Source organism: Sinocyclocheilus grahami, unplaced genomic scaffold (genome assembly GCF_001515645.1).
Source record: "Sinocyclocheilus grahami isolate Dianchi unplaced genomic scaffold, SAMN03320097.WGS_v1.1 scaffold547.1, whole genome shotgun sequence".
NCBI lineage: Eukaryota > Metazoa > Chordata > Actinopteri > Cypriniformes > Cyprinidae > Sinocyclocheilus > Sinocyclocheilus grahami.
In genome coordinates, this window is record NW_015505726.1 from 1,093,674 (window position 1) to 1,108,712 (window position 15,039).

The 15,039-nt window shown below is 38.5% G+C and overlaps 1 protein-coding gene across 2 annotated transcripts in view; it reads left to right on the forward strand.

The window, feature by feature from the left end:
• Positions 1-15,039, forward strand: part of gtdc1 (glycosyltransferase-like domain containing 1) — a 44,062-nt gene that overhangs the window by 12,836 nt on the left and 16,187 nt on the right. For both annotated transcript variants that reach the window (XM_016238776.1, XM_016238777.1), the window contains exons 3-4: positions 4,581-4,748; positions 7,268-7,441. In XM_016238776.1, the coding sequence (XP_016094262.1) occupies positions 4,581-4,748; positions 7,268-7,441 (342 nt within the window). The remainder of the gene's footprint in view (positions 1-4,580; positions 4,749-7,267; positions 7,442-15,039) is intronic.

Below are 15,039 nucleotides of genomic sequence, written 5' to 3' on the forward strand. Positions count from 1 at the left end.
TATATATATAATTTTTACTTACCAATGATTATTTTCTAGTTGTGCTGCTGGTGTTTGTTATGGATTTAGAGCATTTTGCTTGCTTTCTGAAATTTATCTAGCTATTCTCATCTTTTTTTAAATGTCTACAAAACATCACGGAAGCTTTGTGTAATAATAACTGTGCAATGTGGTTTGACATTTTTACACCCAATACTAGGATATTCTTAAAAGTCAAAATCGAAGTTTGTCAAGGTGTTACTGGTATATGTGGGTACACAGTTTGATCAGTCACTACCTCTAGATTAAATAGCTGATACAAGATGAACACCAACGCTGAGCTAGTTGAAAGTAGTGTAATCATAGCTGCCTGTATTTTCTTCATCTTAAGAACATGAGTAACACTTTATAATAAGGTTTAATTTGTTCTCTTTAGTTCTCATCAGATATGAACTAACAATGAACAACAGTTTTTTTTAATTAATCAGCATTTATTAATCTAAATTAATGTTAACTTATAAATATACTATTTATACTATAACTAATATACTGATTACAAACTCATGTTCATTTAAAATACAGCAACTGTTAATTTATACAACTTAAAATGTGAAAAATGTATTCGTATATGTGGAAATGAACATTAATCTGAAATAATAAATGCTGCTAAATTATTGTCAAAGGGGTGGTTGACTGTTTTTTTTAATAGGCTTGATTTAGGGCTGCACGATAAATCGCATGCGATATTTAACGCGCATCTTATCAGTAAAGCCGGTTCTGTAATCAGAGCCGTTGTTCACTGACGAGTTGTGCAAAAAATCGCGCGAATATGAACGTGGCTTTGCGCAACTCGTCAGTGAACAACGGCTCTGAGTAGTTAATGCTGCTCAATGTGAAAGCCCGTAGGTGATGGAGATTTACCGCTGATTACAGAACTGTCTTTCTGACAAGATGCGCGTTAAATATCGCATGCGATTTATCATGTAGCCCTAGCTTGATTGTGTTTATGGGGTGCATGGCATCAACATGTGTTAATGCTTTGTTTGTTAAAAAACGCATTATTTTTCACATAATTTACCTTTATTCCACACAGCTCTGTCCCTTCTCCTCTGAACGCACTGATCATTTCCTGCTTTTATGAAGCCCCTCCTTCAGAAATGCAGGATGTGCTCTGATTGGTTAGCTAGCCCAGTGTGTTGTGATTGGCTAAACCGCCTCTAGCGTGCGTCTAAACGTCCCGCCCTTCAACATAGCTGCATGTGCTCTGGTTGTATTGTAAACAATGACGTTGTCTGTATTGCTTATCAGTTTGAGCCCGATTGAGATGCAGAGGATATTAGTGAAGAGTATCGCGCAGAACCTGTGCAAGCACGGCTTTTAATGGTAGGCCTAAGATTTTTGTTTGTTGTTGTCTCATACTTTTAGATACACTGTTATTTGTAAATGCTACTGCTTCTGTTAGCTTTTAATATATACGGTTTTATTCTGATTAAAGCTTTAATACAGTTTGGCAACCGCACACGCGTCGATGTATAACGCTTCTTATGGCTATAGTATGTGAAAATAAGGCCCAATCCCAATTCTAACCCTTAGCCCTTCCCCTTTTTCTACCCCTCTGTTTCGCACGTTCACGTGAAGGGGTAGGGGTGTCTCGATTCTCTTTTGGTTGGAGGGGTAGGGGTAAGGGGAAGGGCCAGATAGCCCTCCAAACGAAGATTTTTCGGGACCACACTTCAAACGAAGGGGTTTGAATTATCTCAGGGTAAACCGGCTTCAGCGGCAACATGGCTGCCCGAGCGAAAAAGAAGTAACTCGTTGTAGTCCCTTACCAGTCATTTTTGTAGGCATTAAACTGCCAGAACTGCCCCTCCTCATCAGACTTGACGCACACGCAGGTTGCCAGATTGACGACACCAACAGGAACGAGAGCACTTGACGATGAATGAAATGAAATAGGCTGTGTTTTACGCCAACTGGCAACCCGGGGTGCCGAAATTCAGTTGGGTAAACTGGCAGTGGGAGGGTTTCACAAACCAAAACAGAGACCCAAATTCCGGCCCGGAACACAAATTTTCAAAGGAGAATAACTGACTAGCATTGTTTTTCAGATAAACAAGTATGTTAACTTAGCATGTTTCTTAAGTATCTGCAAACATATTATGGTATGTTTATGCTTTAGTAGAGTCAAAAACTTATATACAGCACCTTTAATTGTTAGGTCATGATACCTAACACATTAGCTAATGCTGACAAATCAAATCTTGTTATTCCCAGAATCAGAGTATTTTCATTTCACAATTATATTTTAAAATTAGAATAAGGGTGCCTCCACACATAGTGCACTCCACAGAGAGATTACACACTTGTTTCTTTATATTGCTTAATGGTACTCTGTGAAGTGGTGGTTCAAATAAAGTTTCTAAAACTGCATAAACAAGGACACAAACACGTTTAGAGACTAGGATCCGATTGGGGACTTTCTTGCTTCCTTTTAAGGGACGGAGAAACCGCAGGTGGGTGGGGGAAGCCCTGAGCATTCCTTCAGCTGCAATCTCATCTCGCTGCACTCGAAGTTAAGCAAAAGTCAGAACAGGCGTTTCATTCCTAAAGTCAGGTATCAAATATGCACAGTCATAACCCTTCACGTGTCAATGACCTGGACGCACTTTCAAAACCTGTATCAACTGTCGGGTCATCTGCAACTTGCCCTTATGAGACGGTCAAAATATGTGAATGTGGTCCGTTTCAGTGAATAGAGATGGGCGAAATAGTTAATCTCCTACTTCATTCATGCTTGCCAAACATACAGTAATAATGAAAAGGTACTAAGCCAAGAGCAATGCTTGCTTCTCCAGATCGGCACCTTTGATGATGCAGTTACAAACCTGACTCAGCACAGAGCAGCTTGCCCACCCACTGTGTCTCTTATCTTACAGGTTCTCACAGAGCCAAAATGTCTGGTTTGGTTACGGTTAATAGTTTGCACTGGAAAAAGTCAGTGGGCGACAGTTGCTGTTACGTCACAGTTTAATGAGAGCCAACAATGACTCCTGTGAATGATTGTTAACACACCTTGGATAAAGATTATATCTATCAAGTGCATTAAATCGAGATGAGACTTTTTTTAAGCGCTTTCAGTTGAAATAGATGAGTCAGATTTAGTTTTGGCATTTGGTGGGCCCTGAAATTGCTCATTAAGGTTTATGCAACGATACCGTTTACCATCTGCCTGCTTGCTTCAGCAACCACATCAACTGGACTGACCTAAAAAGATGCATCAGACTCGAGTGTCTGTCCTCACCTCCGGTTCAAAGGAAGCCGAAGTAAACCTTCCTGTTTCATTAGTATTGGACGCACTCCACTTGACAATTTCAAGCAGGAAAGCAAGACTAAAAATAGTAACTTCTATCATCTGGTTTGATTTCAGAGTTGTGTGTGAGTGAGGATTTGGGAGGTGCTGTTTTGCGCTCGTCTTGATGGAGTTGAGGAATAGAGACGTAATCCTGCCGCACAGTTACGGGGGCACGGAATGGTAGAAGTTGCCCCTTCACGCTGATCTTAAAGCAGTGTGATTGGTTTTCCGTATAGTTAAGATTAAGAATTGGTTAGGGGGAGCTGGTTGTAGATTAGCATAAAAGGGACACTTCTGACAGCGACAGAGTCACGGTCGCGAGGCCGCGGGCTCCCCACATCAAAGAGACTGGCGAGCCGGCTGCAGGGTTAGACTGACAGGAGATGGGGGCTTAGAAGAGGGGACTGGGTTCATTTAGGGAGACCAGAACTGAACTTCAAAGCCCTTGTCCCATGGCTCTTAGCACATACAAGGGCAAAATCTTCAATGGTCTCCTACTTGTGTATATAACATCTTAAAGGAGTGTTCATTAACCTCAATAATGTTTTTCTCAGCATGGAATGTGCAGAGATTTTTGTGTCCTTTTGTGTTTCAAATGTATTTTTTCATTTGCAGATCTTGGATTTCATATTTTACTAATTTGAGACCTTCGTTGCAGGCATCCTCAGCTATAGCTGCAGTTTTTATGCATTTTGCATTACAAAAGCACAACTTTTTCGTTGTTAGTTATATGTAGTATATATACAACTGTTCAACAGTTTGGGGCCAGTATGATTTTTGTTTTGAAAGAAATTCATATGTTTATGAATTATCAAGGACACACTAAATTCATCAAATGACAGTAAAAGTGTCACTGTGTGACTAAAGACTGGAGTAATGGCTGATTAAAATTGAACTTTGCCATCACATGAATAAATTGCATTTTAAAATATATATTAAAACTATATTAAAACTAAAATTGTAATAATGTTCCATAACGTTACTGATTTCATTGTGTGTGTGTGTGTGTGTGTGTGTGTGTGTGTGTATATATATATATATATATATATATACCTGCTGTAAAGTGTGAAATAAACACATACACACACACTATAAATATTATTATTATTATTAATAATAGGTTTTAGTGGTCAGAACAATCATCAGTGCTTGGGCCTGTCTGGCAGCATTGATATTCAAGTAATGCCGTTGCAGCCAGCAAGCTAATGGTTCCTTCTTTTATTTGTTTTTTCCTTTCTTTGTCTCGCAGGGTTTTGTTTACCAGCTCCGTACTCAATCTTGCTGAACTTGTAGCCCTGCGGCCTGATCTTGCCCGTCTAAAGAAAGTCCTCTACTTCCATGAGAACCAGCTGGTCTATCCAGTTCGCAAGAGCCAAGAAAGAGACTTCCAATATGGCTACAACCAGATCCTCTCATGGTAACAACTGATGAACTTTACAGAAGTACTTAGAAGAAAAACATATGTTAGGGTTTAGGGTTGTGCCGATAGACGATAGTATCGTGTATCGATGATAGTCAGAGATATCGACGATAGCAGATGTCTTTGTCAATAGTCATGACGATATTAGGCTCATTCTCCTATAAATGTATTAAATTATTATTATTATTAGGCAGCCTATTATAATTCGGCTGTTATTATTTCACACGCACAAATGAGGATTAGAGCCTGTAGCCAGTGAAGGAGTTTCCATCCACAACCACAGACCTACATCGTCTGCTGATGTAAGGTATTTCATTGCACTTTAACAAGTAATCTAAATGGCCTATATATGTGCAATATTTTAACTTGAGCCCTCACTAATTGAGTTTAACACCACAGTTATGTTAGAACGCATCTCATTCTTGTTTCTGTGGCGGTGCGTCATGGGGCGCGCGGTCCGGAGCGCTGTATTACTGTTGAATCCGTTCAATTTACCTTTACTCCAAATTTGATGAACTTTACAGAAGTACTTAGAAGAAAAACATATGTTAGGGTTTAGGGTTGTGCCGATAGACGATAGTATCGTGTATCGATGATAGTCAGAGATATCGACGATAGCAGATGTCTTTGTCAATAGTCATGACGATATTAGGCTCATTCTCCTATAAATTTATTAAATTATTATTATTATTATTATTATTAGGCAGCCTATTATAATTTGGCTGTTATTATTTCACACGCACAAATGAGGATTAGAGCCTGTAGCCAGTGAAGGAGTTTCCATCCACAACCACAGACCTACATCGTCTGCTGATGTAAGGTATTTCATTGCACTTTAACAAGTAATCTAAATGGCCTATATATGTGCAATATTTTAACTGAGCCCTCACTAATTGAGTTTAACACCACAGTTATGTTAGAACGCATCTCATGCTTGTTTCTGTGGCGGCGCGTCGGGCTCGTCATGGGGCGCACGATCCTGAGCGCTGTGTGACTGATGTATCCGTTCAATTTAACTTTACTCCAAATTTATGAACTTACCTGTTTTAAATACTTTTATATTTAACATGTTCGTTTATGTCCAATATTTAGTGTTAAACTGTTGGTCTTTAAAATAAATCTACTTTTGATTTTCACCATTGACTGCAGACCTTTTATAGCCTACTGATAACTTCCATGAGTCGATGCGGCAAAATTGTCACAGGACGCGCGGTCCTAATAGCGATGTATGGCTGTTGTATCCGAATGTATATGAACTAGCTGTTTTAAATATTTTTATATTTAACATGTTAATTTATCAGTATGTTTGAAAGTATATTATTTCGATTTTTGGTGCTTTCATAGGCTTTCTCTCGCACGCCTGTGCGGTTTAAAACACCAGATAGTTATGAAATAGCCTATGACAAGTACAGAGAGTTTCTCTCTTGCCACCACCCACGCACGCACGATAATATCGTGTATCGGCGATCTCGCTGGCGATATGACGATTTGAAAAATGACCATATCGCCCAACACTATTAGGGTTACCAGACTTATCTATTGTGCTGGATATTACACATGCACACACGTGTGTAATTTCTGTTGAAGTCGTTTTTACAGTTCATAAGTGTGGATTGTCGACTAAATAGTATAGCAGTGGAATGGCAAAGTATCATACAGTGTGTTATGCTTCACAACATTACTACATTAACCATGATCAAAATACACAAAACTAATTTAATTTCTAATGTTATTAACTATGAATTAAAAAAGGAGGACTTTTGAATTCATATCAAATAACATTAGAAATTAAAATGAGAAATTTCCCATGTTTTGATTTTCAGAAATCTGGTCATCTTAACGTATGCTAATATGTCAGTACAGTCTGTGTATAACAAGTACCATTTCTGTACCAGACTGGATTTTAATTCACAAGAGAGACAGTGTGTCTGAGACAGAATAGTTTATCATACTTGGCATGATGTGATTGGTTAATTATGGGATCATATAATGGCGCTCTAATTCTTAAGAACTCGCTATTTTAAAGCCTAATGTCATAATCAATCTTGATGCTTGAAAGAAAGGGTTTTAAGAGCTCTAATTGGAATACATTGTGATTGTTGTCTGTCAGAGTATCATGTCAATAATTCAAAGGCCCTTTGCTTGCTCAACTTTATTAACGTGAAAGAACAGTGACACAAAAAAAACACTCGGCTCCTCTAATTCACTCTCTAATTGAGCGCAATGCAGTGATTGATTCTGGCAATTGGGGTTAATCAGTGTGCCATTTAAAAACATGGTGTGTTTGTGTCTGTGGAGTCTAATCAACATGTATTAGATATTTAAAGTGACTAGTTACTGGAGACGTCGGCTTTTCATATACGAGTGAAGTTCGCTTTTCAAAACATATGCTGTTTTTAATAACGCTCAGTTTGGAGAATTAATTAAGGAGCATTATTGTGACAGTTTGACATTTTGTGGCTTTGTTTGTCAGTATGTTTCATCCTTCGTCATCTGAAATGTCAATGTTTTCCCAGCATGGTTGCGGATGTGGTGGTGTTCAACTCCGCATTCAACATGAAGTCTTTTCTCTCCTCCATCTCTACCTTCATGAAGACCATGCCTGACCATCGGCCCAAAGATCTGGACCGACTCATCCGGCCCAAGTGCCGTGTCCTTCACTTCCCGATTCGCTTTCCTGATGTCACAAGGTCTGTCCTTATATCCCTCACCCACAGTCTTGTAGGGATCACTCCTCCACTGATTAAAAAACGTGCTAGCAAGTTCACTCTTAATCCGCCCCCAAAAGCTGATCGCGTATGCAAGCGTGGTTAATGGCGAGTGGGCAAAGTTGTGTAAGAAAGTGATTAGAATAGACAGCTTTAATATCCTGTGTGGATCACTTGACACGCTTCGGCTACAGATACGTGCTTGCACTCGGGCACCCATGCACGCACATACACAGCATGCCCACTGGGACAAGAAGCGATTTCTTTGTGTTATAGTCTGTTTGATTGTAGATGATATAGATATTTGTATTTGATGTTTGTGTGCTGAGCAACTGATGATGTAGTATGAAAATTAGTGAGGATTTTTACTCTGAGCATGTCATCTGCCTTGAATATCAATCAAAAAGAAATCCAAATAGGGTTTTATTGCCCATGTTATAAAAATCCACCATGTTTCCAAAATCATTTTCAGAACGTTTTTGCAAATTTGGATGCAAGCAACTGTAGCTACAGTATACTGACTCTTCACGCTGTGACCATTAAATATGTATTGCATTTTAGTTAGTTATCATGACATAAATAGCATTTTTGGCTATTTAAAATAAATTCTCGGCTTTTAAAATAGCTTGATTAGAGGACAAAACCAAGCAAATATTTAAAATGCAGTACACTCAGTCATGCTTGATGTCCTTGTGGGCTCAGTCGTCGGTCCCTGAATTGATTTTTGCTTTTTTTGGGGGGGGGGGTCTCTGAGCACACTGCTAATCTTTTTTCCCCCCTGCAGCTTTAAAATCTCACTGTGCTGTGTGCTTCATTCAGAATTTGCCTCTCGAACTGTCGTCTTGGATCAGCAAGCATGGGTGGTGCTTTTTTCATCGCCCCGTTCCAAAGCAACGTCAAGAATAAGTCAGCTAGGAGCGACTCCACGGAGGGGCCTGCTTCTTATTAGATTCCTAACGAACAGCAAGCAGGACCCGAAACGAGTGGAACGATATTGTTAATTCATTTTGATTCAAGGCATTCTTGGGCTGGCTTATGTGTGCTGGTTTAAAGATTAGAGAGACTGTAAGCATGTAGTGCATACCATTTCACATCCTCTCTTAGCTGCAAAGCAGTCTTTGTCATTTTGATTTGCACGTCGTTATTGAATTAGAAAAATGTGAAAAGTCGTGGATTGGTTGCAAAATCAGTCATAGCTTTCATTATACAAACATACTATAATGCTGAAGAGATAAATTTGTTTATCAAATATCTTAATTAAAATATAAGAATTGCAGATAAGTTATATAATATATCTAACATCAATATATACATATACCGGTGTATATATATAATTACATTAATACAATATGTAAAATCTAATTAGATATTAAAATGATAAATAAAATATAAAATAATAATTTGAATCAATTTCATGTTTTTTTTATTTTATTATAAGCATTAGCTCAGCATAAAAGTGTCATGTCACATATCAACATTACATCTTTCTTTTTTAATATGTTTGCAGTACATTATTTTTTCGTCTTCTCTTTGTTCTTTCAATCTGTATATCTAAAATGTTTATCTCCAGGTCTGAGTGAGGCATGTTTTGCGTTATCCCTCTGATGCATGATTTTTTTTTGCATTAGTCAGTAGATTCTTGGTTGACAAAATCAAGATTTTTAATGCACACTTAAAATAAATATCCAGCCGCTTTGTATTTTCAAGTTTGCTTTTCGTGATTTAGAAGAGCCAGACCAGCGTACACCACTGAGGTCACGTTTCACTGTTCTTCATCACTAAAACAGCTGCGTACACTTTGCTGTATCTTTTTGAAATGCACCTATATGGATAACATAGCTCTCCAGTTTTTTTTGTGGAAAATAATTGCAGTTGTGTTTTAGAAATGTGAACTAAATGAAATAGCAGTGCACTGATGGAAATATATTTATGCCCTAAAGTCGTGCATTGCTGTGGACGAATTCGAGACATTTGAATTTGATATTTTAGTGCAAAAACCAACCAAAATCCAATTTAACCAGGTGCTAAATATACTATAAAAATGAACAAACATGTCTCCTGTCTGTGTAAATTGTTTACTATACATTGCACCTTTTTCTCAAAATTGGCCTGCTTCAAGTATTGAAGTATGATAAATATGATATGCTATTACCTGAAATTCATTTAAAAGAAATGTAATATCAGAAGTCTTCAAACTGCGTGTTGAATCAGAAAATGTATAGCATGTGCAAAAAAAACAATCAGTGGACACTATTACTGAATTCCTCCCTCTGTCTTTTAGTGTATCTGCGTGTGTGTTGTTTGTTGTGTGTTTAGTTTTCTATGAGGATATGGATGTGCCCCAACGCTTGGTTGGATGACAAATTTGCCCTGTGTGTAAAATGTGGGTTAAGATGACATTAGTAATGTTAGTCCACACTAGTGTGTGTGTGCACATTTGGGAGTGTGTGTGTCTGTATCATGGTTAAGAGACGCTTTAAGTAAGCTGACACTGATGACGCAGGGCTCTCGCCTACAGTGTTTCTCAGCTCATTTTCAGATGGTAATTCGCCCCTTCCAAAGCAAACTCACAGAGTGTAAGGAAACGATTATATGCATGGCCGGCCATCCGTCAACATGCCCTGGGTTCTTTTCTCAGCAACCAACTTTGTCCAAGCCTTTTAAGAATTTAAAAATATTCCCAGAGACAAACAAGAGAAGAAGCAGAGTATTTGATTTGAAATATATATCGCAGGTGGGCTCCCGTTGATCCTTTGTTTATGTGATGCGTATTTCTTATTTCTTTAAATCTTTTGTTCTCTTTCTGCCAAAACAAACAAAAAAAGAAGTCAAATTTGTATAATTATGAAAATATGGCTGCACTGCCATACTGTATTCACAATAGATGCTGTGGAAAACAAAAGACAGACTGCAAGATGTCAAGAATACTTATATAGTATGTATAGTCACGAGAGGACAGCCCATAAAGGTTAGTAAAAGGAAACTCCCACTAAAGTAAATAAAGTACAGGGTTAGCCCGCAGTCACCGTCCCCATTTATTGGAGAACGATAAAGAAAAATAAACAAGGTAAAAGTAACCTCAGAATGAAAACATCTTTTGTAATATCTCATTGAATGTAGCATAATCCAAAGAAATATCTCTTTAAAAGGCTTCTATTCCCTCACAGTATCCTTTGGATCAACTTCATCAGACCTCACTTATTAATTGGCTTTCTGCGTATAGGCGTAATTCAATCGCGATTGACCCTAGTGAGCAGGAGCCCAGCTGAGCGAGGCCATACCACATCATCAATCACCGCAATCCACAACGCTGGTGGCCCCTATTAAAGGCTAGTCTTTGTATTAAGACACAACAGGCCAACTGGGTATGTTTGCATAAAGTCACATGACAATCAGGTGTCCTTTCAAGAGTTTCAGCCCTACGGAGCCGCCACATCACAAAGACACTCCTGGTAGGACTCAAATGTAATGCTGCTCTGATTTCCATTGTTCTCTGGTCTGGCAGAAGAGTGCATTTGGTTTCCATAGCACTTAACTGGCATCAGATGTTTGCAGAAAGTCCCACGCACCCGATCGGAGCGCTAAGATTGATGGCCAGCACTGTATTGATCCCAACGCTGTGATCTAAAACAATGACAGTTCCTCCTAAGATGGGGACCACAGTGATATCAAGCTCATCGAGGGGAAAATCCATCACAGGAATCTCTCGTAGACTCTCGTTGTCAGGAGGACCAGGTTTTCATTAGCCCATTTAACTCAGCACAGATAACTGAAGCTACTTTTCAAAGTTGGTGGGGAAAAGAGGGTATTTGGCTGCTTTTTAAAAGGCAGTTCAAAGGCATGGATGTGACTCTCTGTACGGCGGCCTGCCGCCAATGACTGACTGGTGGAGCGATTCTGTTACTGAAGCAGATGGCAGGATATCCTGCTGTAGAGATTGTCTCAGAATGGTTCAAAGGGAACAGCGCAGTGGAAATTATGCGCCTCTGTCCCATATCGAAGTAATAAAGTCGCATCAAAGACGCCGAATACCTTGTTACATAAACCAGTGCCACGGCTTCATAGTTGTGTGGGTTACATTATTTAATTGAACCGTGTGGATGTTTTTGTAGAAATGTGTGTAGAACATTGAGTTGTGGACTTGATTTCAGTGATTTCATCCCTGGACGGCCGAGGAAACCGTTCCAATGTATTGGAAAATTTGCTGCTGGCCCAACGCGAGCTTATTTTGTAAATACGCATAAGTAATAAAAGCTGCTTTTGTGATGTGGAACTTCTGCTAATTCTGCTTTTCGTACTTGCTCAGGTTCCTGCGGAGGCCTTGATTATCGCCGGAGTCGGTGGCCACCAGCGGTCAGAAACTCATCACTTGGCACCCGAGCTCCAAATCCTCATGCGCCTTGCTACTCATCCCGTAGCACTCTCTTTTTTGATTGCTGTTAAGCCTTAATGTGGGCAGGATGGGGTGATGAGGAGACGGGCTTTCTTAATCAAACCGCTGAGCGTTTAATCTTGTCGGTGAAACATCTGGCGGGCACCTTTTCTCATTTGTTTCTTTGACATCGGATTCCACCACTTCGTGCTGAGAGGACATTTTCAAAAGGGATCTTCATCCTTGTGGCACGAGGACTCCTCAGAATGTGCCCTGTGAAAATAATCCAATGGTAAAGCCCAAAGGTATGGCATGCGTCTGATCTCCAGATCACATGTGCCAGGAACGAACCACAATTGAGTCCATATGGCGCTTTCAAGTGCTAGGAGCAAACCGTGATAAATAGGAATGAATCAAGGATAAAGCCCCTGGCTTCAGAGATTTGTCCCAAGCAGCTGGCTTGTGGCCATAGGTTTTGCCATGATGTAATCAGGACACGCAGGTATTTATAAAGCACAAGTAAAAATGGGCCTTCTTTGATTGTTTGCTCTTGACAAGGGGGAATATCTAATCAAGTATATTACCAGGTATACATTTTCCAGTCTCAAAAGAGCCTTCGAAAGTGAGCATCGATATGCCCTGCTCGCTTCAAAAGCACTTACAGAGCACTTGAAGTGAATACTCAAGATACTGAAGGGTGCAGAGCTTTACTGTCTCATACTGGCTGATTTGGAACACCCTATATGAAGAAATACAATACTGTTACATTTTGAATTGAAAATGTACTTTGCAAATCAAATGCTTATTGCTGATTACTGTCATTAGTGTGGTGAATAAATCTTTTTTTTTGTCTTTAAAGGGATAGTTCAACCAAAACTAAAAATTATGTCATAATTTACTCACCCTCATGTTGTTCCAAAGTATGATTTACTCTCTTCTGTGGAACATAAAAAAACATATTTTGAGAAAAAATTGGCAGTCCAAACAACACTGTATACCAGTGATTTTCAATATATGTGGGGGAAAAAAATTCTGAGACATTTCTTTTGTGTTCCATAAAAAAAAAAGAAAAATTACAGAATTTACATTTTTCATTAAAAAAATCTACTTATCTCTGTCTCTCCATGTGTAAAAATGAACAAATAGGAAAACATATTAAGAATAGGGATGTTTTCCTTTTGATATAGTGTTGTGCAAGAGCAAACTGAGAAGTTTGCCAAGTGCCAAGTAGGATGAATGCATTACTTAAAATCACAAAAATGCCTTTTGGAGTTTGACCACTGTCTGAAAAAACAAAGACCTGAGTTCTCTATTCACTTCAGACAGGAAGTTTTCATCATGCTAACACCTGCCCAGCTTCATCAATAGTGTTAACAAAAGAAGAGAACATGTAAGCAAAGTATGGACATTTGTAGAAACATGAGCTCACATGTGAGATTAATGTAATTGAAACAGAACGGGGCGTTTTTGCCTTTAGCTCTGTCTCTGTAGAAGCAACACACAAATTGTTATAACTTTCATCCTCCATCTTCCATTAAGCAAACGGTTATCTCTGTTTAAAATAAAAAATTGCATACATTGCCACTGCTAATATCTAACATCCTACTACATGATTGTTAGATGTGATGAACAGCTATGTGCTTGTAGAGGACTAAGTTGTCAAGGCTTTGTTTGAAGTGATCAGGCTGTTATGTGTCTGCTTCACATGACAGATGTCATGGCTTGCGCAGTTGTGTCAAAATCTGCCCATTCTATGTCAGATTTGGTAAGCCATATGCACATTACATAATACGGAAAGTCTGTCATCGTTTACGCATTCCACAACCCGATGCAATCATATCCATCATCTGCGTTAAATGGAAATGGGGCAAGGCTGTAGTGTCGCTGGAAACCTCTACTAGCCGTCTGTTTGATTACCTCCTGTGACCTATTTTAGCTGTACTGCATGTTAGTCTTTGTCATTAGAATTTGGAGTCCTCATTCCATGGCCATCAGAGGTATGATATTTCCGTTCTCTGTGTCATATCGAGTGGACCAAAGTCCAGGATTTGTGCCACAGTTGGGGCAGGAAGTTTGGCGTTTTGACTATGAGGTCAGTTGGTAATAATGAATGTAGATGTTAATGTGCTGTAATGACCTTCTCTGTCCACATCTCAGAGGCTCTCTTCAGGTCTCCTGTGCCCATCATACCGGACCTCTGTCAAGCCATCCTACAGGGCACCCACACTGATGAGACTAATGCTGGCGACGGTGCTTTCAAAATGACACACTTGGCCACATTAAACCTTTGCGTGATAAGTTGCTTTTGCTCAGTGGGTAGAAAGTGTCATAGGGATGTTTCAGGTTCAATACAAGTTTTGCTTAATCGACAGAATTTGTGGTATAATGTCTGTTACCACAGAAAATTATTTCAACTTTAAGAAGAAAAAAAAAATGGTTACAGTATCATTAATGCGGCTGTTAGCATACCCAGCTTATAGCCATAGTATTTAAATATTGTACAGTACCATTCAAAATTTGGGTTGGGTAAAAAACAGCAATGTTGTGAAATGTTATTACAATTTAAAACAACTATTTGAATATAGTTTAAAATGTAATTTCAGATTTTTTCAGAAATTTTTTTATTGAATTTTTTTAATGAATTTTTCAGCTGAATTTTTAGCAACCATTACTCCAATCTTTAGTGTCATATGACCCTTCAGAAATCATTCTAATATGCTTAAGAAATATTATTATCATTGTTGAAAACAGTTGTGCTGCTTTTATATTTTTTGAAAACCATGATTATTTTTGTCTTTGAATAGCAATTTCAAAAGAACAACATTTATTTCGAATTTAAATATTTTGTAACATTATAAATGTTTAAAAATGTTTTAAAAAATATTACTGATCACAACATTTTGAACAGTAGTATACCTGTTAATATGCACTTATGCAATAGAATTGGTAGTAAACTCATCTTTGTTATATGCAGGTATCTGCAGTCTTTCAATTTTGTAGTCATGTCAATGAAATTCCAGTAAAGCTCTAGTCACAGTAGTAAAGGTTGTTGTACTTTTTTTCTACTATCATTTGATGCAACTCGATCCGACTTGAGTTGTGCCAAAAGTTTAGTGTACTCAGTGGGTTAAATATTTGCTATAATCGGGCAAATAAAAATGACAATCTGAACAACTCTACAATTCAAAGAATAGATTTTTTATAATAG